At 43.6% G+C, this 27155-nt stretch overlaps 1 protein-coding gene across 3 annotated transcripts in view; it reads right to left on the reverse strand.

Moving 5' to 3' along the window:
- The window catches only part of CAMK2G (calcium/calmodulin dependent protein kinase II gamma), a 121143-nt gene that overhangs the window by 22181 nt on the left and 71807 nt on the right, over positions 1–27155 (reverse strand). For all 3 annotated transcript variants that reach the window (XM_075717420.1, XM_075717419.1, XM_075717418.1), the window contains exons 6-13: positions 25323–25395; positions 22111–22213; positions 21120–21203; positions 20156–20250; positions 17458–17580; positions 15056–15139; positions 14322–14364; positions 4863–4903 (exon numbers count right to left, since the gene is read on the reverse strand). In XM_075717420.1, the coding sequence (XP_075573535.1) occupies positions 4863–4903; positions 14322–14364; positions 15056–15139; positions 17458–17580; positions 20156–20250; positions 21120–21203; positions 22111–22213; positions 25323–25395 (646 nt within the window). The remainder of the gene's footprint in view (positions 1–4862; positions 4904–14321; positions 14365–15055; positions 15140–17457; positions 17581–20155; positions 20251–21119; positions 21204–22110; positions 22214–25322; positions 25396–27155) is intronic.

Here is a 27155-nt window from a genome sequence, read left to right on the forward strand (position 1 = left end):
TGGATCTTTACTCTTTCAGCTGAGTTCTCCTTTCAGCTATGCTATTCAGCTTTACTGGGAAAGAAAACAGTGTGCATGCAGCAGAGAGACAAGGTAGAAAATTAACAAATATTGCAGAGCATTGCAAGTGAATGTTGCTAAAATCTCCTGCATCCCATAAGTTCTCCACAAGTTACTATTTATATACAATGTTACACTGGGCCTAAAAAACATTGTAATTTTGTATCCCCTAATCACAAACTGAAGTGCTCAGAAAAAAAAAAAAAAAGAATAACAAAGAGCTTAGAGAAGAACTAATTTTAAAATACTTACAGTTACATACTTAACTATAAATAGCACTTTGCGCATTAACAAATTCTGATTATAAAGAAGAATCTGACAGGCCCTGCTAGAACTGGAAACACATGCATCCTCTCACACCAGTAGGAAGGGAAATTCCCCTTTTGGAAAAAAGGGAACACACAGTTTGAAGTGCTGCCCAGCAACAACAAAAAAAAAAACCAAGAAAACCCCAAAACCCAAGGGTAGGTCTGTAACACTAACTACAGGGAGACCAGACCCTGGCAAGGTCAGAGAAAGGACATTCAGCATAAAGTGGCCTTAGTCCTCACCCAGGTGTCTGCCCCAGCCCATTCCTTAACCCCTCCCTCACCTTGCAGTGGATGGCAATTCCAGATTACGGGCAGAAAGGGGGAAGAAAGCAAGTCGATATGACATGAAACTATCTAAAGTAAATTTTAAAATGGCAGCTGCACAACGTTGCTCATAAATTTAGAATCTTAAAAAAAAAAAATACCTGGGACCTACAGTGGTGGCCACAAGATATGTGGTATGTTACGTGGCTCTGCAATTCGTCACCCAGTATCTTCTAGCCTCACTTTCTGGATTTGAAAGCAGAAAACCATCATGTTCCTTGGGGATAAAACCTGGGCCTTCCTTGTTGCTACTCCATCAGCCTGGATCCAAATTCTGCCTGAAGAAAGTGAGTGCAGCACTACCAAAGGTTTGGTGAGCAGGGACAATTTACGATTCAAGGCAGTTTAAATCATTCATTATTTAAGATAATGGAAAAGTTCTCAAGTGCCAAGCTGATGAAATATCTACCAATTAGCAGAATTAGTACTTGGAATAGAAGCAGCAGTGCAAAATGAAAACCAGAAATGCTTCAAATAGATTTTGGAATGGAATTTGCTAGAGGAGAGGGTCATATCATGGACATTTATCAAAATAACTCCAGTGTGGACAAACCTATATTGGAATAAAAACCCTCATGTTTCCTTCCAATCCTCCCCTCCTGATTTAAGCTTCGCCCGCCCCCCCCCCCCCCCCCCCCCCCACTTCCAAAATGGTCTGATGCAAGTAAAATGCATGCATCCCCATTGCTTTAGTGTGTTAGGCTTGCTTCAGCAAAGGATTAAAGCCAATTCCTATAGAAACAAAAACTGTGGGCTTTTTCTTACATATCAGCCTAACACAACTCACACTAGATGCTCATATAACCACATATGACTAATATATCATTCCTCTCTCATTTATGCTAAATCAGCAACAACATGCTGCATCTTGCATCAGATATTCACCAACACACATTTTCATGGAGTTCTTGGGAATAAAGCATAAGACATATAGGCGCCTCTCAAACTTGCCTAATACTATGTAACAGAAATTCCTACTGTATTTGTCAAATAATGCAGGATATCTCTGAATACCACCAAAAGGATGGGAAAGTTACCTTGAATAGAAAGTAAATTAAGACAAACTGGTCATGTTTTTTTTTCCTCAATGAGCTTAAGGCCATTAATTTTTACACTACTGTAATCATCAGTTTGCGGAAGAACTACTCTTTCCATTCTCATCTGATGTGTGGATATCTGTGGCAACACTCTCATGGAGCACAGTCACCATGGACTAGAGAAAGCCAGTGAAGAAACTGAAACATATTTTCTCTCAAATTAAGGAATTAATTTCCAAGAAGGTTTTAAGAAACAAACAAACAAAACAAACAAAAAACCCCAACCATCAAACAAACCAGGAGTCTCCATATCTGGAGGGAACACAAGAGACAGCCTAACCACATGGTGTGTGGTCAGCAGCAGACTACAGTTAAAAATACAGTTAAAAATAAAAATTATTATATAGGAAGTGGAAGTGAAAAGGATACCACAAAGCTGAAAATCTGTCTGGTGTTCAAGTTACGGTATCTGTGCTCTGCACTGCTGCAATGGGCAGAAAATCATAGTTTGCTACAAGTAATGCAAGACCAGATGCTCTTAATTCCACCAGTCCCTGGCACAAGTTGTTCATCAGAACTATCTAGGATGAGAAAATCAGTGGGGCTAAAATTACAAGTTTTCTACATAAGGAGCAATGCATGAAAAACAGGCTGGTCACAACAGCGAGGCCACCAACCAGACAGCGAGCAGCACACAGACTGCTGCACAGCAGCCAAGTGTGCCAGCACTGCTCCAATAAACAAATGGAAGCAGTAAAAGGCTACATTTCCATGGGATGAGTAAAGGGAAGCAGCACCATACATGTAGACAGTAGGTGCAAGGAAGGACATAAGCATGTAGCCACAGAAATTCTAAATCAGAAGGGCTAAGGACATACTACAAACACACACAGACCACTACCTGCTCTCTACCTTGTCCAAACTTAGCACTGCGGGAAGCGACCTGTACTTTTAAAAGTCTGCCTTATTGAGCAAGAGGGTTACTCAAAACACCAGTTTTAAGAAATATATAATTTCTTTCTGAATTTTAAAGCTTACAGAAATGAGGATTGAAAAGCCACACCTGAAGATAGATGCTGTTTGGGGAAAATGGGAGGCTTAAACAACTCTTCTGAGGGCTCTCAGCCCAGGTTGAAAGCATGCGATGCCCCTCATGGACACCACCCAGGTTCATACTGCAGCGCAAGACTGCTCTAATGCTTAGGAGCAAGGAAGTTGCATGCAGACTCTTGATCGCAGGTCTCCAGTGTCACGTAGAAGTAGAGAAGAGGTTCCCAGAGGGCAACCCCATTCACCATGTCCAGAGAACGCAATGCTCTCTAATCTACCTTCCACTTTATCACAAGTATTCAATTATATGTATATCAGGAACAACATATACTGTGAAGAGTTGAAGAATACTTCAAATGCTAGAAAGCAAATCCAGCTTTACTCTTTTCACAGAGGAAGACACAGCGTTCTCAATGAACCAAACACCACAAGCTTTCTATGGAGCTCGAAGTCTCTAACACATAGGTCTCCTTGTAACTAACCAGGAAGCTGTGCCTCAAAACCCGTGTGCACATCATCCATCCGTTTCTGCAAGATTTTGACCTAAGTTGTAACACTGCCCAAGAGCCTGTTGGAAATCAAGAATCCTGAGATGAAAGACTTTTTTTTCTAGGCAAGTGACAAAAAACTATGTAGATGTGTTGTTATCTGCTGCTTTTCCAGTTGCTTCTCCCCTGCCATGTTGGGATTTTGAAGCATATATCTGCTGGTTCTCAGTTCACAACATTTGGGATCATCCATTCTTATTCCACTGGGATTTTACTGTAATGTTTTCCATATCAACTGATGCGACAACTCAAACACACTTGCCGTATTAGCATTCAATGCATGTCTGTACAAGAGGCAGGCACGTGCAAAGGCACATAAGCTCACTCTTACAGGCACATTTCAAAGATAAATATCCTAGGGCAAGAACAGCAGTTCCACGCAGCATTTTGGTCAAAAAATCCTGAAGACTTGGGTGTCATTAGGGAAGAACACAGCAGGACTGCAAGAATGCAGGTTTTAGTAGAGCAGTCCCCAAAATAAACACAACTCCTCTGAAAACACCTCTTTTTCCAACAGTCTGCTTGTATTGTGAGCCCTCTAGAAACAAAGCTTTATTAAAATGGAAAAGGGCTAAGAAGCAGGACAGAACAAACCTACTGGTCCTGCAGTGTGCATGTCAGCCCCCAGCATGGGGAGAATGAAGACTGTCCACAGTGCAAAACCAGAAGATGAACTATTCTGCCTAACAGCTGTGGAGAAAGGTTTGGACTTCAAATGGAAATGCAAGCAAATAAACCAAGCTCTACCCTTCCGTGTGGAAGACAGTTATCCTTTGGAACAGTTAGGGGAAGACAGTGCTCTTAGCCCATAACTGTCTCTACTCCAGTACCAGATGGTAAAGAGCTACTGCCTGCAACAACATGCAGCCTTGGGAATGGCCCGTTCGACCTCCAGAAGTAAAGGATGACCATGCACACAAAGAGTGAAACTGAAATGGGGAAAAAATAATTCCCCTCAGAAGGGAACAGAAGAGTGCCCGGCCCTCAGGCACGTGGACTGAACTCTAACACAAGACCCAGTTTCCATTCCATCCAAACATGAACATCTGGAGGCTCCTCCTTCCCCACCCCTCTTCCCAGCTCAACCCTCAGCATCTGTTCAAGGGGGGAGACAAACAAATTTCCATGGGGTCTGCTGGGTATCATCAGTCACTGACAATTGCTCTGTGCAATTTCACTACCCAGAAGCATTATGCACTGAACAGAACAGACTAGTCAGGGGCATGTGTCACACTTGAGCAAGTCCTTGGTCTTTCTAATACACTGCATTGACCAGTTCTCCACACTTCAGAGAAAGGGGAAAAAGAAATCTTGGTGGTACAATAGTGCACTTAGCTAGTTGTGTGATGTGTAAGGTGCATGTAAGGAATGTTACATGCACTGGGGGCACCATGATGATACGCTGAACACAACAATCCCAGCCACAAGGCAGGGCTGTGGTTTTACCCTGGAAGGGGGTGGGCACCAGAGAAAGCGTCTGCCTTCTGTTCAGGTAGTGGGAGAGACAGTGAAATGGGAAAGCAAGAACTTACCTTCACTCCATCTGATTTCTTGTTCAGCAGGCTTTTGGCAGCTGTGGAGAGAAGCAGGCAAGTAGATCAGATTTTGGTTTCAAGACTATTCTCCCTCTCTCCCCCCACTTCTCTCAAAACTGCACCAGACTTCAAGAAGGACAACCATCCTGCTGATTCCTCCCTAACAGCAAGAGACCTGGAAAACAAAGCCAAGTCACTCATCAAATCCATCCTGATAGCAGAGGGTCACCCATCCTATCTATTGTTCACCTAATTAGGCAAAAATGTTCCCACTTTCACCATCTCAGGGAGAACAAGTCTGAAATGAGACTTTAGAGCTCCTCTATTTCAATCCTCCACTCACACAGTGACCCCATCCAGAAGTGCCAGCAGTTACAAGGGTAAAAGCTAAAGAAATCTGCCAGATCTTTGCAACAGGATACAGACTTTACCCTCAAGTGCAGCCATTCACGTAACAGATTTTGCTTATAAAGGGAGCACTGATAAGACAGAGGCCTCCTAATTACTGCTATTCACAGTTACTCTGGGGAAACATCTGGATAGCTGAAAGGAAGAGACTGGAGAAGTGCAAAAGGCAGCGTCTGATAACTTTAAAAAACAAAAAAAAAAAAGAGAATGAGTAAAGAGATAGGAACTAGGCTGAATTTCTTCACTGGAAGATAAAGATGCTCTGCTGTGCTCAACCCGAACAACTGGCACTAGCAATGAAAGCGAGAGCGTGATAAGCACACACAGGGAGCCCACAACAAATGCCTGGCAGAAGGCACACTTGGAACTGACAAAGGAGCTGCCCCATCTATTACAGGAAAGTGGTATGTTGACAACGACTGTCAACAGTAAGACCCCACATACAACCTCAACAGATCTAAAACACAGCTTGCTTGCTCATGAAGAATGTATTCAGTTGTTTCAGCTTCTGCGAACAGCACGCCAGAGACCTACTGGACCAACACACCGATAGGCCTCTCCTCAGCAGCTGCTGGGAAGCGTACGGGTCTGGGTACTTGACGTAGATTATAGCTGCCGCAAAGATAAGGCCTAGGGAAAAGGCAAGTCCTAAGACAGCGCTCGCATGGCTGTTGAAATACTTCACTCCTGAAGACACACTGACCAACCTGCGCACAGAGCGTTCAGTCTCTCTCTAGAAGCAGCAACGTTAGGCAAAAATGTTTCTGCAGTATCCAAGCAACTGTTCAAGTTTTATGTCACAAGCATTTTCCACCCTGTCTTCCCTACCACATGACCCTACAGATACGGATTAACTAGACAATATCAGCTGAGCTGGTGCAAATGACTACAATGTCTCCTCACAATACAGAGGTGGCATCCTCTGTAAGTTTATTACAATTTCTGAATTGGTCTTCCTAATTCTACTCCCTAATGCAAATATAAAGCTAGATCAGGAATTTGTCTTCATTCCTGCTCTCATAAGCCACCAAAGAACATTGGAAGAACCTCGTGCAGAGGTTTCCAGAATGTGATGTGTCGAAACACAGTGCTGCAATGTGCACACATAAAGGTGGGCAGACAAATTCTCCCAAGCCACTCACCTGCCCTGCAACAGTTTCTTTACCGAGTGTACACATACTAAAGCATTGCAAAACTGAACCTAACAGGTAAGTTCTTGCCACCGTCAAGGTATGATGAAAGAGAGCAGCTTGATTCCACACGCAAGCGAGAAGGAGAACCAAGGTGACCGTGGGGTCAAAAGGGGTCCACCGTTTATACCACACATACACGAAGGCATCTCACAACAACTGTTGAAAACAAGAAACTGTTATGGCCTTACACCACTTCAGAAGGAGTAAAGGATTCTGCAACATAACAAATAACAAAAACTGGACATCCCTGAAGGGAAAAAAAACATCAGAGAAGGGAAAGAGCACCACCATATGTCCTGAGAATGACCTGTACACAAACTGGGAAGCAACCTTTTTCACACTTTCTGCAGTTTCCCCAGCAGCACGTGTTTGTCTTTGTGGACAAAAGACAGCTAAAATCACGTTCTATGGCTTTAAAGCAAATTCAGCTGAGAGCCCTTCTGTGTGGCCCAGCGCCCTGTAATGCTGCTCCCTGCTCGCCAGCCCAGCCTGCCCGCCTAGCCCCCTCCCCTGCTTGCACCTCCGCACAGCACACACTGTTCTCCCACAGGCCTGTCAGCACTGCAGAAGGAAACTCGCTCTGCGGTGTATTTAGTTCATGAATCATACTGTGGTTTGTAAGGACAACCGGACAGCCCATGAAATGCGTTCGCATGCACGGACGGCTGCAGACACCTCAAACAAAAGGGAGGCACACAGATTTACCCACGGGTCGACCTGTACATGTTACGAGACAAAAATTAAAGGGGATGCAAGTGGAATTTCTGCAGCAAGCAACAGCCAAGACTTCCTGTAACAAGAGTCATTTTAGAAGACAGGCAGCACCACCCAACATGCAGCTTAGCAAAGAGACAACAGGAGGGGGCAAATCCAAGGACAAGTGAAGGTAGATTCTTTACTGTTCAGGAAATGGGCTTGTACCCATGCTCTGCAGTTTTCCAGGCATGAGACACTAATATTTATTTTCACCATCCTTCCCACTTCCTCTAAACATTAAAGGGATTAAATTCCCTCTTCTCAGTGGAGTTAACAGTTCCTCTATAATGAAGCCATACAAAGGCACACACTGCTAATCCAGCAGCTTAAAAGCACAGTTCTATCCCTGGTTTAACAGGACACCCTCCAGTTAATCTCCAAAGAGAAGCACAAAAGGCCTCTCCTGCACACACCCCATATACCCCTCCCTCTTCCCACATTTCTCAGTTTTGGCGTCCACAGGAAACAGCCTGGGCTCTGGACCACGCTCCTGGCAGAAACACAAATCCCTAATGCTGAACTCATCAGCAATAAACCCTAGACACTCTGGATGTACCAGAGCCAAGGGCGGCGGTGGAGGAGGGAATTTCCAAGAGGGACTGAAATACCCACTCCAAACACAGCCATGGATAGTGCCTCCCCGGCTGCCAGCCCCACTTCTCCTTCCAGAGAGAGCAGCCCTTCGCCCAGCCTGCTCTGAGTTTGCCCTGTCCCCAGCTGTCAAATCTCAGCTACATTTCTCATCTTGGTTAAGCTTCCAGAGACTATTTTTTGGGATGCAGGAATAACACTGAGGTTGGTTTTATTAAGCCTGACTAACTCATGACGGTAGTCTAACAGACAACCCAGCTTCTAAATACAAGCACTTAGACCATGAAGAATTTTGGACTTTGCTGAGACTTGATTATTAAAATAAAAATCGCATCATACCAACACAGAATTCCCAGTGACACAGAGATGCAGCTTGTAATCCTCATATTCTCAGTTCAAAGAAAGTCAGATTAACTAATTCTCAACTTGATGTCACTTCTGGAACTTACTGCCAACCAACTGAGAGTCAGCATACGGCCATGAAGAGGCACCTCTGTCTACCATTACAAACAATGCCCATGAATGCAGTGTAACTTCAAGAACATCTATTTATTAAGGACAAGACAGAGCAAAAACTGATGCTTAACTCTCTGCCACGATGGCTATTTAGGCACAAGTCACCCTAGCAGTGGCCGTTTAAGCACAGCAGAGTGATTTCACAAGAGAGAGGGGAGTTGTCTTTTGTTCTCTACCCTCACTTTGGTTTCTGTCTCAGCAGTCCCCTTTCTCTTAGATTCTCCAGTGACTTGCTATGGGAACTTGCTGCAATAGCAATTGCACAGGAACGCTATGCACTTAGAGAGACCAAGACAAAGACAACCTATTTGCATGGGATAACTGTCTGGCAGAATTTACAACATGGACTCTTTCTCTTGCTGAAAAGGTTTTTTTGTTTTTTTTTCAATCCTGCTTTGCTATTAACTCCCTCTGCCCCCTAAACAACACCACTGTTCTAGAAATGTCCCTGAACAATAGACAAGCAGCAACATTTCCCCCGTCAATGAAAAGCCTTCCATGAGGGTTTCTATTCCTCACCAAGACTGGAGTGATTCTGTTCAAAGAACTGCTACAGGATACACAAAGGGTCATGAAAAGCAGTCAGACACTTGAAAGCACTCTTTTTAAAACAAGCAGAGAGAGGAGGATAGAACCAGGTGCAAAGGCAGGTAAAAACCCCAAACCATTAGGCAATGCAAGCCTTTATGTGATCTGGACCCATAGGACATAGCAGACACCTCTCCTATCCAATTCATCTCATCAGGCACAGCCAATGCCTAACACTGTGTACATACTTCCAGTGCTTTGGGGAAATCTCAAAGGTAGATCATGTTTGAAGATGCACACCCATCTCCCAGACATGCCCCAATGGTTTTCAGAGAAAGATTAAAAGAGGAAGCATTCATTAAAAAGAAAGCCTGAAATACACAACCCAGTGGCACGCTCTCGGCATGAGGCACAGAGCTCCCTGTTCTCCCACTAGTGAATAATGGAGAAATTGTGTAGGAGCCATTTCCTTGTGCTTTTTTCCACCTCTGCCAGCCTCCAAAAACCAAAACATTCTCCAGCAAGACTATGCACAAAAAGCCAAAAACCAGGAGCCAGCCTGATAGTTTGTGACGTTTCAATTAATGTTTTCAAACACCTTCCCCCCAATGCTGAAATTTCACAAACTGAAAGACCCTCTCTTTCCAGGTAGGCATATGTACACACACAAACAGGAGCAGAACCTTAAAGGGTCAAAACAGTCTGAACACCGTCCTAGACTTTTGAGCCCGAATGCCCCAGGCTGTCCCAAATTCAAGAGTTGATAAAAATACGACAGCACCTCACTTGCAGTATTACAAAAACTCCACTTCCTGACAAATCAAGAAATTAAGAGGTGAAGGGCAAACACCACAAGAAAAGACATTCACAGAGTTCTCCTGAACTTTAGGGAGAGGAAGATAAAAGTAAAGGGAATTATAGTAACTTCAATCCGCTTTTGATAATAAATTAGACTTTCAGGCCATAGTGATAAACATTTAAATGCAGCAATGAAATCCATGTGATTCGGGAAAGCTGCAAAATGGAAGTTTACTTACTGAAGTACACTACTTCAGCAGGTCCACACTGTAGTAGTTGAGCACCATTCTCTGAACCCCCTGACTGTTTCTTAAGCAACTTAGTATATACAGAGAAATCACTTAAAAACAACCTAGTTTTTCATTAAATGTGACCTCATCTTCTGCTTGGGAAATGTGGTTCCCAGTGATCTCATACGCATCTACTCAAAGCTCTCTGGAAACATCTTGATAAAATTTCCCCTCCATATTTTCACCCTTTGAATTCATACCAGGAGGTTAGTGTTCACATAAGTCAGGTGATACAAATTTCTCGTCCTGAATGGATATCTACATAACTAATACAACACAGCAGAAACTTCAAATATATTACTCGCACAATTTTAACTTTACTTCGGTTAAAGGAAGGAACCCAAATTCCAGTCCGAGTATAAATATATATATGCATATACACAAAATCGCAAAAATTCAATTTCACAAGTACTTCTGGAAGGCAGGTATAAGAGGACAGTGAAATATTTCAGTACCACTTCAGTATTTGTATTATTTCCTCCTTCTTGCTCTTTAGTCAGCTGAAGAAAAGTCTCTGTACAGGTTACACCAAACATGCACAGGCATATTCAGCCCTTTACTTAGTCAGAAAGCAGTTTGCTCCCTGGATCTGCCTCCAGCCTCCCGCAACCTCACCTATCTAGTTAAACCCCAGACTTCACATCGGAGAGTTAATAAGGATCTGTAGAGACATGTAATGAATTCCTGCTATTGTCACAACCTGCCATAATAGCTCCCTCACAGAACTGACTTGAGCAAGCAGTGACAATTCCCAAGAAAAAAAGCTCAGCTTCAGTTAAAGACAGAGGTTTCAGGCATAAGGCTTAATTACCTGCAATGTCTGCATTAGGATATTTTTTGAACACAGGGCAGCACACAGGACTTGTGCTGAACAACTTGAGAGAAGTGTCTCATAGAGTGTGAAAGCTTGTTGAAAAACAACTCGCCAAATTCACACTTGCAATCCAGTTAGGAAAATGGTGCTAAGAATTTCATGTAGTCCACTTGTACGTCTTGCATAAAAATTAACTCATGGAGAAAAGCCACTTCTCAGCACTTTGTGAAGATGGCTGTTTCTGTGATGAAAACCAATTCTGTCCATGCTTTCACTCAGTTTACAGCAGGCTTACTTACAGACTTTTATCTACATAAATGAGTCCAGATACCTTTAAATACTGCAGCTATGAAGAATCTCTGAAAACGTTGCCAATTTTTTCCTAGTAATAAATTTACATTTACTTCTCAGAAGGTGATTTAGGAGTTTCTTGCATATGATCTAATCAATTGATTTACCTGACTGTACTTCTGTATTCTATAAATGAATGCAGATCAGATTCAGTGTTTGCTTGGATCATCTGAACATCAAAAGCCACAAGTGAGCACCCAAATCATCCTGTGTAGACCCTGGTGTGACTCTAAAGATCCCACAGCGAAGTTTAGATTGCAATGTTCTCTCCTGCAGCTAAGTGAATACCTACCAGACTGTGGACAGAAGCTGCAAACCCCTTACTATAAACAGGTCTCAATTTCCTGACATACTGAAAGGAGCGCAACTGTATCTGCTTTTAACAAATAGCCTACAGATGACCTGAGATAGAATCTTTTAAAAAGAACCACAAACAGCCAATATTAAATTGTTGAATATAACATTACTGGGGAAAGGAGGCAGAACACATTCCTTTATCTTTAGGAACAGACCTGGGGCAAAAGGCACCTAGCAAGCAACAGATTACTCACAAAAGAACAGGAACTTTTTTTTTTCTTTTTACAAAGTAAGATTTTTTGATGGGGAAAAAAGAGAAGGAGTACTGCTACAGACTCTAAGCGTACAATTTGTCACAAGCTAAAACCACACTGCCAGATGAAGGAACTCCACATTACAAAATGTGTGACAGAGGAGATAGTAATGACAACAGGAATAAAGAAATCTTCTCATATTTCCTGCAGATAGTACTATCACGCCTAATTAATTGACACCAGGGTCACGTGAGCCTTCGTTTTCCTCTTGGTTCAAAACATCTGTGAAGAAGCTTTTAGCAGACCTCATCCCCAGACAGGAAGAAGCTTCCCTCTTCATAAATCTAGTTCCCTGCCTTCTGGGAATGGGGCTTTTAGAGGCCCACAAAACAGCGTCACCCAATTAGAGAAAATAAAAACCCCTTAAGGTCTTTAGGGAAAGAAACAAGTACTATTTCAGAACTTTTCAAGCACAGTTAGATGACCTGTCATGATAGGAAAAGTCTGAGCTCTACCCAAAGTTCCCACATGGACTCTCTAACTTTTTACTTTCAGTTACCATGGCTTATTCTTCAATTCCAGCAGATTTATGGATTTCAACTGCAGCAATTAAAAAAGCCAAGTAAATTAAAAAGTAACAGTCATAAAAAAAGTCAAGCTCATATTACACACAGTCCTGCAAAGAAAACAAGAATAGCTGATCTCCCTACTTTCAAAACACATCAAAATATTAGGAATAGCTACTATTTGCAGAGGCTATAAATGTTTTGCATCTAAATTCACAACATTTCTTTCTGGACAGTTTTTCAGAGTGTCTCATTACCTGGGATTACAGCTTATAGTCAAAGCAGAACACAGTGATACTGAGAACCCTGTGCTCACTACAGGCCACCTAGGATTTCCTTTTCTTCAGCTGTTAACTGAAGCAGATCCAGCAGCTTCAGCCCTTGAGACAGAGAAGAATGAGCAGAGCAAGCCTCTTCCTCCTCGATACTAGCTCAGGGGATAAGTGGACATACAGGTTACACACCATTAAGGAGAACCCTTCTCTCAGGCATTTCATGTACTCAAAATCTGGGCCACAGGAGATTTTCTTACCCAAGCACTTCTGCAGCTTCATTAGAAGTGACAACATTTGCAGATTAAAAATTAATCTAAAACTGCTGGTTAAAAAAAAAAAAAAACCCTGACTATTTCAGAATGATCAATTAGGTGAAATAAAAATTACCTGTGTGAATAGATAAAAAAAACATTCACATCAGCAGAAAGCCCAAGAAAACATTAAGTTTCATACAGTCCTGCGGAAGCCCTGTTGTTGTGCCACAGCTCCTCAGTTATTTCCAAATCACTCTCAGAAAACAATGTATAATTTTTAAGTCCTGTAATAGCACAATCCTGGGACAGGTGAATGGAGAAAATTATTCTGTCCCTTTAAGGCCAAACTATCACAAATGCAGTAAAGAGAAATTGCTGCACCCACAATTAGTTCCAGCATATTGGCACAGGTTCACCTAAAAGCAAGAACCAAGGAAAAACATTCTGAAGTTGCTGAAGGTTGTCCCTTAATTGTAGCTTGATTTCACACGCTTGAAGGTTTTTTTTAAATCACCATACAGGAGGTTAAAAATGCAGCCTTGATTTCACAAAAGAATGTATGCGTGAATGTGTACTTTGAATGCTGGGATGATAATTTCACAGAGGTTTTCATTTTGTTTAGAAGTTTATTATAACATCACCCAGAATAGAAGTATTGGTATCCACCATTAGTAAATGGCCAGATGAAATTAATACACTTCCATTTCATCCATCATCACTTATAATCCATAGGTCAAACCTTCACTTGAAAGTAACTGTAGTCAGGCAATAAAACTCTGACTCATGCATCCAATGATTGCCCTTTCTAGAAGAGGAAAAAAAAATGGCAAAGAGGGCAAAGAAAGCAAACAATCCCATAAACCAAAAGCACTTGCAAATAGAGGTTTTCCACCCAAATGGAAATGAAGACAGATAAGACTGCATCACCTAGATGTGCTGAGCTAAGACAATCATCTTCCAAAAAGCACTGATTTGCATGTCGAGCTTTGCATTTTCAGTAAGTGCACTACGTAATGCAGTTGGGTGGAAGCCAGACTACCAGTTATTAAGCTTAAAAGGATGAAAACCAATTCTGAGACTCCAAGAAGGAAAACTCTAATAGCTATATGCTTCAGACCCATTTTTGATGAGTCAAAGTAATATAATACCCAAATAGCTCCTGTCTCTATTCCTACCAATATTATTACTTGCTCTGTGTCCCTGCCTCAGGTCTAAAGGAATCACTGCTACCTAATAAGAGTTCTTGACTCCTGGTGTCAGACGGGGAAGCTAACAAATGCCAGCTAGAATTTCCCAAAAATAATCAGATAACAAAATACCATGAGAGGATTGTGGCAAACTGACTACTTCTGTTTCGTACCAGGCTACAGTGCCATGTGCTCCCCCCAAGACAAATCACTTCCTATTTCACACTGGTCACCAGCCAAGACAAAGCAACCACCATTACACCACGATGAATTATGAGTATGTTTCCTACCCACCTACTCAACCCCAAATGGTTAAAATATCCCAACTCACTCACACAAAACAAAAGCAAGGAAGGGATGGAAACAGTGAGAACTTACCTGAAAAATTCCGAGACACAAGCATTGTCGTGAGGATTGCACCCTGTGGGGAAGAGAAAGCAGGGATAACAAACAGCGTCACTCACTTCAGAAAGGGGCTGGGCTGACCCATGGAGAACACAGCGCATCACGTGCCAAAGCAGAGGTATCCCAGTGCTACCCTGTAAAGTCCTAGTGCATCCAGGATTCTCAGATGTGACTGTTGGACCTGACACAGGACCACTCGGAGTCCTGCCTTTCTAGAGCGGCAGCTAAAGGCAGGATAGCCTAGGAAATCTGCAATAGCACTACGAGTTACGTTGAGACACATAGTTGCTTCCTAACTTTCAAAGAGCAGATGGCTGCTACCTGCACAGGCCAGAGGCTTTGCCCTAGCTACAGGCAACTGATACACTATTACTGGGAGGCAGAGAGCGATCAGAACTAAAAGCCCCAGAATTTAAGAACCGGTTGCTCTACTTCAACTCTCTTGCAGGAAGTAGAAGGGGTGATTACGTAGCAGAAGAGGCATGGGAAACTTACAGCTTTGGAGAAAGAAACTACCCAGCTCCTCAATACACTTCTTTAGTACCCTGTACTGGAGGACCATAAAAGGTACTTTGCTAACATCAGTGAGCTAATCATAATAAAATAATTTTTTTTTTTTTTTAAAAAAAAAAAAGGTCGCTAGGAAGGCATTAACCTCAAATTCAGAGGATTAAAAATAAACTTCAGGCAAACGAATATATACTTACCTTTAGCTTCCTTCTAGCATTGAACTTTCTCAAGCATTCCACAGTCTCCTGCCTGTGCATCATCGAAGCAACAGTGGATCGTTGCTGAAAAACAGGAACAGCAAAAGATCAAGAACATACCCTAACCAAATCAGCCAGTGGCGTTCTCTCCACTTGCGCACAACCATGACATGCAAGCTGACATTGCCAAGACTCTCACCACTGCATGGCTGCAAAACACTGCAACCAGTTCATAACTTAAGAACTTCCCAATAAAGCAAGACATATTAAGTCAAGGTTGGCTATTACAGGGCTGCGCCCAAGGAACTCTGTGACTGAGGTGCAGGTGAGAATCAATGCTCCCTGTCTCTCAGGCACACAAATGGATCAAGACAGTAAGAAGACAAAGTCAAATGAAGAAGCATACCCATGGGGGACTGAGTTAGAGGCACTACAGAAAAGATCTGGGTTGCATTAGTTACAGCTCTAAAGGAAAATTCCAAGCAGTAAGTGAATACTAGTGAACAGTAGCCTTCTTGGATGTGGCAACTCCCTGAATGTAAGTACTTGACTAGCAGAGGCCTCGGCATCTTTGCATCAGTTTTGCAGACATAGATTTTCAGTGTGTAAGAGGAAAGATCATAAAGCTCTACTGTACCAATGCAAAAATCTGAGCATAACCTCTAAGTCAGCGATGCCCACCTGTCACCCACAGTAGACTGGGATCCCATCGGCTGCAAAAAGAGAACTTCCCAGAAGTGCTGCCCATTGGTGAGAGCACATGAGGAAACCAGAGACTGATGCTGCCGGGCATTTAGAGCGCATGAGGAAACCAGAGACTAATGCCAAAGCAGTTGTTGCTCTTGCATAGAGCCACAAGCCTGCATTCCCTTTACAAGGACAGTGGGTGAATGACTAACTTGGCAGATCGGTGTGTACAAACCCTCCACTACCTTTTTCCTGCTTGGAAAAAATTCTGCAATACCCAAAAGAAGTGTAAACCATGCTCGTTTCAGCTAGTTTCATGGGAAGTCACTGCTTTGGTTGTGTCAGCAAAGCTAGTCACCTGCTGCAGTACACACGGCAGTGTAGAGGGAGAATGTAGCTAAATGTTCTCTCTAACAACTTTGATTGTCATTGTTCATTCAGCCTCCTTAGGAGTGACAGTGATGTCCAGTTGTTCAATGTGGGCTTAAAAGAGTCAGGACACATACTTCAGAAGTTCAGTGATGCTAAGAAACTCAGTGTCTCAGATAAACTTAAGATTTCCTACCACGTGTACTTCAGAGGAGCAATACATCTCCAGAAAGAAAGCGTATGTTGCACACACAGAGACTGCAGAGCAAATGGAAACAACAGACTCAACAGGAGGCAGTTTGGGTGAGAGGCTGAAATGGCTGTGAAGTTAAATCAAACTCCCCATAACTCAGAGAAGGAAAGCCTCTTTGAACCATTCTATATTGTGTTGCCACAGGGAGTGAGCTATCGTAATACATATAGCTTTGGTTACAGGCACTGGGACAAAAGTTAAATGTACAGGAACTGCTATTGATTACAAGCACGCAAGGAGAAGGGAAAAAAAAAAAAAAAAGAGATGCAAAGTCTCAGCTAGTATGAAGTTTTGACTTCCAAGAAACTAGCATCACTTTACAGCCCACACTACACTCCTGTTACACAGATGTTCACATAAGTTTGAATTGCTAGTTTGTTGTTTTGTGACGGAAGGAAAAAAACACCACAGTTTCTCAACAAAAAATGAGTGAAGGACCACACTAGACACATCCTAGAAAGCAGAAGTATGCTATGGTATTACAAGAGCATCTGGTTAGACTTAGGTGGAACCATTTCATCCTGCAGAGATAGAATTGCACCACTGCTGCCCTCCCCTACGCCCACTCCCAGCTGCACTCTGGGATTTCCTTGCCAACTTTGCAAAAGACAAAAAAATACTCATGCGTGGGGTCTGGCAAGGCAGAAACTACATACACAGAACACCAAAAGATTTTTCGCTGATTTCAGGTTTACAGCCAGCTAAGCTACAGAGAGCAGAAATGTTCCAACATTGCAAAGATGCAACACAATAAACTGAAATAGAGATGAACAACAAAATAATCCTACAATATTTTGTCTGATGCCAAACTCCATCAGACATTTTAGGATTATATGGATTGCAAGAGAAGATGTGGGGAAAACCAGAAACTATGGACATTCACAAAACCTCTGAAAGAATAAGGGATTTATTTTTCCTACAGTGCCAATAAAAGCACCACAGCATGACAAAGTTGGCTTGTTGAAGGTCAGCCTCCAAAAAAATAACATTTTGAAATATTTAAAATATTCTGGGCTCCTCTGCAGCTAAGTCTTCTTGACATGTCAGTTCAGGGTAAACCACAAATCAATCTGTAATAGAAGAAAACACTTACGCAGACCCATGGATGTTTGAGAGCCTGGTCAGCTGTGATGCGCTTTGCTGGGTTTATCGTCAGCATCTGGTTGATCAAATTCTTTGCTTCAGGAGTCACAGTGTCCCACTCAGGTGATGGGAACTGAAAGAGGAAGAAGGAACAGATGATGAACTGAAAATATCTTCTACTAGCAGAAGAGATTCTCCCTCTTACACAGCTGAATTCCAGCTTTTGCCCTCTTGATACCAGGGCTAACATATTTGTAAAAAACATCAATTTTTGTGAAAATCCACACTGAACGAAAATCGTACAGAATCCAGCAAATGAATGGTACCAGAAAGCAGGACACACCTGTACCATTCACCAGACACAGGCAGGAAGACAGTTTAACAGTTTAAAAGCCTTTTAGGAATCACTCAGACCTTTGAATTTCTTTTACACTCAACAGTCAAAAAAGTAAAGTCACAGATCTTTTTAACTGAGTTCTGACATGAAAAACACAAGCACTATCTTTTTTACCCCACCTTGCTCTTTCTCCAGCATGCTAAAAAGCTCTAGCAGCTTATGCAAAATCACAAACACTTAACTACAGCAAAACCTCATGAAAAAACACTAACAGAGAACATCCCGTCAAGTATACTTTCCCCACCATAAAGCACAATATCCTGGAACAATACCCGTCACTTAGGTGTAGCAACCCACCAGCAGCTTGTTAGCAAGCATCTACGAATCCAGAAATCGTTACTTGGGGAGCAAGAGAGATGTAATAGTGGATGGGAATAGAGAGGCATAGAAACAAAGAAAAGAATCTCAAGTATTTCAGTTGCTGAACACCCATGAGAGGTAACTGCTCCCTCCTATAATTCCAGTAATGTTAAAGATGAGATATTTATGCCATCCTCCAGATGCTTGCATGTGGTATAGATGACAGCATGCTGATATTAAATGCAGTATGTCTCACTCCTATGAATCTACTGTACATACACAGGCGAACTTGAGAACACAGATAAATGTGCTGTCGGGATAAAAGTCCCCTGTCTTTAAGCGGTGAGGAGATTGATCTATCCTGAGAATGTTTCCTTACAGCACTACAACATTTAGAAAAAGTTGATCCCACCTCTTTTCTCCTGCATTTTGTGCTGTGCTCAGTTGGGTCATAAAAATACACCCACCATATTTGATTTGCATATAATCTTATTTCTGCACTCTCAGGCATCAGCAAGGCATTATACAATTCGTTCTGCAAACGTTGCAAGAGACTACTCAAAAATTATGATACTGAGCTTTTAGCCAGGACACTTTCCCCCCACCCAAACTCTGAAGTATTCACGGTAATGCCTTGCAAACCCCCTACCCAACAGCACAAAGTCCAATTCACAGTTGTCGCTTCCTCTATGGTCAACAGGTAACAACAGACCAGTCCAGTGGATACTCGGTGCTGGGGTAAGGACACCAGAGGCAGGTACGCCAGTAAAACGGGAGCTGTTTTCTACCAGACAAAAAAACAGGGGAAGAATCTACTGAACTTGTTCAGGATAGATAAGGATTCAAAACCAGCAGGTAGATAGGAGGCATCAGACACTTCACTCCTCATGACTTACAGAAAGAGTTAGATGTTTAACCCCTGAAGTGCTTTGAAAATCCCCATCGATATAATTGGTGCAAAAACACTTCAAGTGAGAACAAGCAAGACAGAAACAATAGGGGCAGGAAGGCAAGAGAAGAACACAAGTCCATTTAAGGCTAGCAAGTACAGAGACATCACTTTCCTTTCACTCAGGAAGCCACTGAGCCAGGACACGGGGTTAGGCAGACCTTATGGTTTCAGGCACAGAAGCTGGGAGATAACTGGGGTCCAGCAGAACCCTCACCTTTTTTTTTTTTTTTTTTAAAAATACAAACCACAAGACGGCCTACAAAATGAACTCCCCCACTTCCTCTTGATACTCATGCCCATAGGCTTTGAGCTATGATTTTGAGCCTCTCCGTACATGGAATAATTATGTCAAACATTCAAGCTGTGGTACCCAAACCGCATTTTACACCACCTTTGCTCCCCAGTACTAACCTCCTTGCTATTCCTCTCTTTCAGACAGCTTTTTACACCTCAGTTTTGCAACATTCTGCGAACTGTTCCATGAACTGCTTGGCTTTTTACCAGAGCCTCCAACCCACCACGCTGATCCCCACCACAAAGCCACCCCTCAAAGGCCCCTACCATTCAGCCTTCTCACTGGGCTCCACACTTTCCATGGCTGGAAGAAATTCCACTACGGCACTGAGGAGACCAGAGGCCATACTTTAAGCTATTATTCTACAGAACAGCTCCCCATACTTCTAGTTAGGTCTTGATAAAGACAGGCTCCTTCATTCTACCTTTCCTCTGCTCCCCCGAAAGAGTTAGCATTGGCTACATCTGCAGCACCTTGTGGTAAATGCACTAGAAGACACCATTTCCCATCATCTGCATTTCCAGCTCTGTATTTCCCTAATGACCAGCAACGTCTTGGTGCCCACTGCGATGTTTTCCACATATCCCTTCAGTAGCCCCAAACAGGACTGCATCCCAGGCAGTGAAGACAACGAGGTGTATGAACACGCCAAACATCACTTTGCACAGTAGCTTGGGGCCTGCTGCTGGACACCAAGTAAGATAGTGCCATGTTTTGGATGGCTTCTACACCCATGCAGGTACTCAGCAAGAAAGTGCCCTTACGTCATAGGCTCCGGCTTTGATCTGCTGATAGAGTTTGTGCTGATCTTCATCCCAAAAGGGAGGGTACCCCACTAGTAATATGTACAGAATCACTCCTGGGAGGGAGAGACACAGATACACTATGGTTAGGCTAATATGCCAATTATTCCTTCAGCCCCTCTTCCTTCCCTCTTGACAGTCCCCAAGGCAATGATCGCTCTATATCTTCATTTGCCATCATACTTAGCCTTCCAAGATAGAAAAAGACAGTACAAACCTCTCCTCTGCTGAACCTCATCCTGACATTTCATGTTCAGCTCTTAACACCAGCTGCCAGGAGCTAGAACAAGGTGCATGATGTCCTTCTACCCTCCTCTGGCTATCATGGCTGGTGAGCCACAACTCCCAGCTGCTCTCAGAATAAAATGAAGCCACATCCCCTGGGGTTGCTGGGCAGCAAGAGACTTTTTAGGAAAGACTAGGTTCTTAGATGCTTACTGTGCATGGTCTTGGGACAAAAATACCAGACAAAACTAACACTCCTGGCCTGCAGAGAACCATTTAGCCCATGTCAGGCAACACTGATATCACATATCTTTAAACTTTCTGGTCCCAGATACATTTACACTTCATTTTTTCCTTTTAAAAAAATCAGGTCTCTTCAGTATTTCATATTCTACATCGTGGAATAGGAAATTGCTACAGTTATCTAAACAACTGACTCTGCAAAGCATAGACAGGTCCTATCTCTTGAGTCTCAAACATCTGACAGATGGCCTGAGGAAAGGATTAGAAGCCAGAATCAAATGAGTTCAGGCTCCAATATTAACTCCATCTACACAAGGTGCTTATCCTCAAGTGTGCCTTCATCTCTCCACCCAATAAGAAGGAGCACTGCACACCCTCCCAGCAATAGGTTATAAGGAATTGCTCTTCTACAAGAAATGGTGGTGTTTAAGCATAAAAGGCTTTGACAGAATCTTACCACATGCCCATATATCCACTGGTTTTCCATAAGGATCTTTCCTTAAGACTTCGGGGGAGAGGTAGCCTGGAGTGCCAGCAAACCCTGCCAGGAAATAGATGACATGAAGTACTTACAGTACCCAAGTAGAAGAGATCTTGCCACATCACAAAATCCACTAGTGGTAACCAAGAAATTCCAAAACCCATTTCCCATGCTTCATCTCATATTTCCTAGAGCTACCTCTTGGTAAATGACCAGAAAGAGGGGGAAAAAGGCGGGGCAGTGGTGGGGAATAAAAAAAAAAAAAAAAAAAATCAGGTGGGATCGAGTGTCTATGTATTGCAGGAAAAACAGAAAAGAAAGATGGACCGTGTCAACCAGCTGGGCAGAAACTCGTATGCTAGGCCTTAAATCATAGTTACATATAATGGCTTGGAGTTTGAAAACACAAGACACAGATGGGACACATCTGATTGCCAAGTGGGGTGGGAAGACCAGGAGAAGTGGCCATCTCTTCAGAATCTCTCCAGCACTGCAGAGTCTCAGAGCTGATGTTTAGCCTGAGAAGGTCTCATTTCTAATTATGTTTTAGCTAAACAAAGATAAGGCCAGACCCAAATGTGCCTGAGGAAGGCCAGGTCAAATGCATTTCTGTAAAATGACCGAACAAAATTCCAGATGTCTACACTCCTAAGCAGTAGGAAAGTTCAGATCAGGGTCTAAACTTAGCAGCTGCATTCATCTCTGACACTAGCATCTACTGTAAACCAAGACGAAAAACAGAGAAATACGTAGCCATTTTTTCTGTCTTTATTTATCATATTCTTTCCTCTGTTGCACCTAGGCTCGTGCCCAAGGACCCAATGCTGAGACGCTTGCAAAGGAAGCAGCAATACCAAATACACATAAGTGTGCTGGAAGAGCTGAAAGAAAGTACTCGGGGAGGGTGCAACTCAACCAGCCACCAGGAAAGGGGGGAGCAAAAGTGGGAAATCTCAAACACTCTTACCAAACCAGGCCTGCTGTTCTCCCTGGACTTCTATAGCCAGTCCGAAGTCAGCCAGTTTGACAGCAGCACCCTTACATTTACTTGCCAGTAGTAAATTCTCAGGCTGGGGAGAAGAAAGAAAAAAAGGGGTAAGAATGAAAGACTGACATCCTCGTTAAAGCCTCCTACCTCAGTATTCGCATCATTAAATTGAATCTGAATTTAGCAGGCATGTACTAAAGCTGTTTAGGTGAAGGCAGAGCAACAGCAATAAATGGCTGTGACCTAGAGTGGCAGAAAATCCTCAAGTCTAACACAAATCCTGTGGGAGCCAGAGCCTCTCCCAACCCAGCCCATACGTTACAGGCTGACACCAGAGGGCACTGGCAGTACAGTTCCTGCAGCACAGAACCCAAAATTTGTTTCTGTCATCCCTGCAGAGACTAATTGGGGGGAAGAAAAAGGGAGGGGGAAGATGCAGTAGATGCAATCTGCAGTGATGTTTCTCCCCATGAACATTACACAGTCCCCAGGGCACTGGAAAAGTAAATATGATGCTAATAAGGGCTGCCAAATACAGCACCATAATGTGGAAAGGCATCATCTGGAGAGGCAGTAGCTTTTATCCCTTACGGAAAAAAGCCTCAGCCTCAAATTGGCATAAGCAGCACAGCAGTGAGTATTCTTGTAAGCTGTTTTCATGCTACATATTTACAGCAGCGTAAAATATGCTGTCTTGCTACTGCCGCTATTACCTATATGACAAGCAGCCATACCACTTCCCCCCTGTGCCAGGAAAGGGAGTCAGACTTTTGCCCCTCACATTTCCACCTCACATGAATCTCACTCCCATCATAATTCTGTTGTGTTCCAGCAGAGGACTTCAGCAGAGGGCTTAATGCAACTCCAAAAAACTGTACTGAGAGTCAGCAGCTTCCTCTGAAGCACCAGAACAGCTAGTTACCTGGGACCCTTTGAAACCCCAAAGCCTTTAAGGTGATGGCTATTACAGCTCTGCAGGAAATCCAACTTGTACACAGGCAGGACAAACGTGATTTCTCATCCTACCCCCTTCTGATCATTTATGCAATTCATATCAACTTGAGTTTTTAACTAAATGGGATGGAAACCTGGAAATCCAGAAACAGGAGCTTGTCTCAGTTTCACAAATCTTTTTTGCAGCCTACTCACCAGTTTCAACCCACAGCAACCCTCTATCCCTGTTCTGCCTGACAGGAACAAGATGCCTTGCTCATTCATCTGCCTTAAAGTACTGGGCATGTGCCTTGCTTCTGCTTTGAACGGAGGGAGAACAGCCTTGCCCATCACAGCCCCTCCCATAAGCAGCATGGAAGGAAGGGGAACTGGGTCTCAATACATTTGGATGCCACTGGCTTTTCACTATATGGGAAGTGGAAAAGATTGTGTTAATCAAGCTACACTGATGAAAATTCACCAGTGTAAACAAATCCCTAAAGCAGAAGACCAGAGAAGTCTTCTGAAAATCCCTCCCAACTTCAGTTCACACCTGGACTTGGCTTGACTAAGAAACAGTGAAATTTAGGCCAGGCTTCTGCTAGCTAAGCACTATTTGCTTCTAAAATACAGCTACAATCACCTTAAGGCTAATGGTGCTTATCCATGTGTATGTTTGCCAACATATGGGTTGTCTCAGGTTTCACATACTTTTTGGTAAGGATGTGAATGCATTCCCTAATTTCTTACAGTCCCCATGGGCAGCTCAACATTTGAAGCTCTTTAGGAGCATGTCAGCCAAAAGACAGGCTTTTGAGAGGGAGGTGCAAAAGACAAAACTTCACTTAAAGCAAGCTCTGCAGTTATTACGCACTGATCCTGAAGGCCAAGCTTTTGGCAAGGAGCTAAATATTAAATAAAGAGCACAGTATCTTTTATTGCTGAAAGGAATAGCTGGATTGTTTCAGTGAATCAGAGCAAGCAACAGAAGAAACGCATTAACTATGGTGGGGAGTGTCTAGCAGCTGGTAAGTTCTAAGCAAGTTCACAACTTTCACACAAACCAAACTTGGGAAGCAAAACAGATTGTATCTGAACACAGGATGCGAAGGAAAACTTAAACCATCCTGTACTGGAAAACATTACTGATTTTCAGAGAGGCCCTAATTTTGGGCAGTAGCGCCTCTTGGAGGCTGCTTTCTCAATAGCAGGTGTCAGCTGTAGTCCAGAGCAACCATTCCACAGTAGATCACTTGCATTTTTTCACAGTGCTCTGAATCAGAAGGCCAAAAGTGTTGCATGGGAGTTTGCCAGAAACACTAAGGGTTAACAGCTGTCCACTAGATCGAAACACCAGGGAAACACTGCCACTGAACTTGCAACATGCTTTTACCTTGCTCTCTGCAAAATATTTTTATACTTTTCACCTTATGCATTGTGTAACAAACCAAACCCAACACTAGTAGCAGGTGTCATCCTGCATTAATTTAACTGGACCACTGGTGGCCATCACCATTCCCACTTTAGACAGAGAGGGCTGCAGGGCAGCAGACCTTCCTGCACAAACCTCTTCATTCTGGAGCCTGCCTAGCTCCCAGTACAGCTGGCACCGTGTGGGAAGGGAGTTTAAGTAACTACACTGCAGGGCCTCTGGGCCTATAAATGTGTTATAATGTGGCAAACGGTTGATTCACCCAGTGTTTAACTAGCCAGCAGTTTTGTGTTTAGATTAAAAGTGCTTCTACTGATGAGAGAAGAAAGACACGACAGGACAAATTCTTGTTGTGCATCTCTGCTCTAGCCCAATGGCATGTGTTTAGCAATAGTGCAGAATAAAAATATACATGCTCTGTGCAGACAAACTCATCCTGGCAGATTGAACAGAGATTGCCCCAGGTCTCTAGAGATCTCTTCAATGGCAGACTAGAAAGTGTCCTTCATTATAATGAATCCTACCCAAGTTTCTCTGAAAGCCTGCTGCACTCCAAGGTTCACAACCAGTCCATCCTGGAGCTGCCTCAGAGAGGCTGAGAGCTGGCAAGGTTCACAAAGACTGAAAACTTCCTTGGGAGTTCAGCACACCCTCTAGAAAACTCTGAAGGAACAAATTTGTGCTTCAGGAACCCCTGAGTCCAATTCAAGCAAAAAAAAAAAAAAAAAAAAACCCTGCCAGCTGGCAACACAGTACTCCTGTCTTGCCTCTTCAAATGATCCCCTGGCTGCTCTCCTCAGCCTCTGTGGCACGGAGGAAATATTACCTTCAAGTCCCTGTGCACGATATCATGCTGGTGAATGTGATTCACACTCTCCAGTATCTGATGAATACAGTGGCTGCAAGATAAAGGGAGAGACACACAGAGTTATGCACACGCACACATACACTTGGCATCTCATCTCACCCCAGGACTATTTCCCTAACTTTTATATTTCTACCAGGGAGAGTTCAAGACCCCAGGCTGAATCCCTTCATCATGCCCACTGGATGCCACAGCTCAGTACTGTCAGTAGTCAGTACCGCTGGACACCCCCAACCCCCTCAGCAACAGGATGCTAAACATCCTATCTATAGCAGGACCACAAAGCCTCTCTCCTACCTCCCACCAGCTCCTGCCTTTTCTCCCCATCACACTAAGCATCTCTCTTGTTCCCTCAGCCAGCAGTGCCCACCCCACACAGGAGAACCGAGGCCCCCGAGTATCTGCAAACGGCAGCCAGGATTGGGCAAGCAAGGCCCAGTCGCTCCAGGAAACATTCAGCTGGGCTAGTCCTGAGCAAAGCATAAACTTTTAGAGAGCAGCAGCCTCCCCCAACAAATTCAGCATGACGACTCCTGGGTGCCTGCCAGTTTGCAAAGCTTTCAGAGCAGCATCTCAAGCACTTCACATACACAATGCATGCACACACCCGCTTGCTGGGTGCCTTTTAAGTACAGATCCCACTTAAGGGGTTAGTGATCTGAAAAGCAGACTCATTCCCTGTTAAGTGCAGTGTGCTGCACTCCCCCAGCTCACAGAAAACCATGTCTCTGCCACTCTCACCGCTGTAATCACAGAGGCAAAAGCAAGATGTTATTTACACCTGTTGCATAAGGGCAGCACAACACACCCGTGGGTGAGATTTCTGGTTGAAAACATTTCTTCTGCTAAAGATTCACTCAGCTCCCAAGGATGAATGTGGAACGGAGTAGGGATTTTGACAACTATGGCTGGGCAGCAAGCACCCAGATGTGGGCAACTCAGCTGGGTCTGTGTCCTCACTGCAGGATCAGTCAGTCCGCTCACTGAATTCTACAAATCTTGGGGGAACGAATTTGAAATGAGTGAAATATTTGAGGGAAGGGAAATTGGCTACTAGAAAAGATGGGAAGAGGGTGAGGGGAGGAAGAGGAGAGGAGGTAAAGCACTGTGTGTTTGTTACCCCCGCCGCTCCAGAGCTGGCAGTACAATCCTCAGGGTCGGAGTCCATGAATATCTCCCCGCTCCCAAAACAAAAATGTATAATTAGAACAGAGCCGAGTCTGAGCAAGAGAGATTTTCTGGCCAAAAATGGCAAAAGTGTGAGGTGTCCCAGGCGAGCCAAGCGCAGCGGATTGGCACGGACCTCGCTCCCGCGTTCTCCCAGCCTGCTCTGGAATTCAGCTCGGCATGGGGAGAGAAAGGGAGGAGTTTCACTCTGTCATCTTGTGGGCACTGCGAGACCTGGCCGGCTGACAGTCAGAGGGCTGAGCACCCCAGGGAAGGCTCACAGAGCAACAGACAGTTCTCCTTTTCCCCGAACCCTGCCATAATTCTCCTAAGCAATGCTGGTCAGTGCCAGCTCTTGACCATTTCAGGGAACAGGCACTGGCAAGAGGGACAGGGGGAAGGATTATCATCGAGAACCTCAAAACTTCCCAACTTCAAGCAGAACAGCTTGAGTGACTGTGTATCTGCCCAAAATACTGTGCCTGCAACGTCGGTACATCCCACTGAAAACATCTACAGGGCTCTCAGACCTCTCTGCCAGGAGCATCATCAGAGATGATGAGCCCACTGGCCTTCCCCATCAGCAGACAGCTCGCAGCGGAGCGCGCGGTGCAATGCCTCATTTGA

The sequence above is a fragment of the Pelecanus crispus genome, chromosome 10, assembly GCF_030463565.1.
Source record: "Pelecanus crispus isolate bPelCri1 chromosome 10, bPelCri1.pri, whole genome shotgun sequence".
NCBI lineage: Eukaryota > Metazoa > Chordata > Aves > Pelecaniformes > Pelecanidae > Pelecanus > Pelecanus crispus.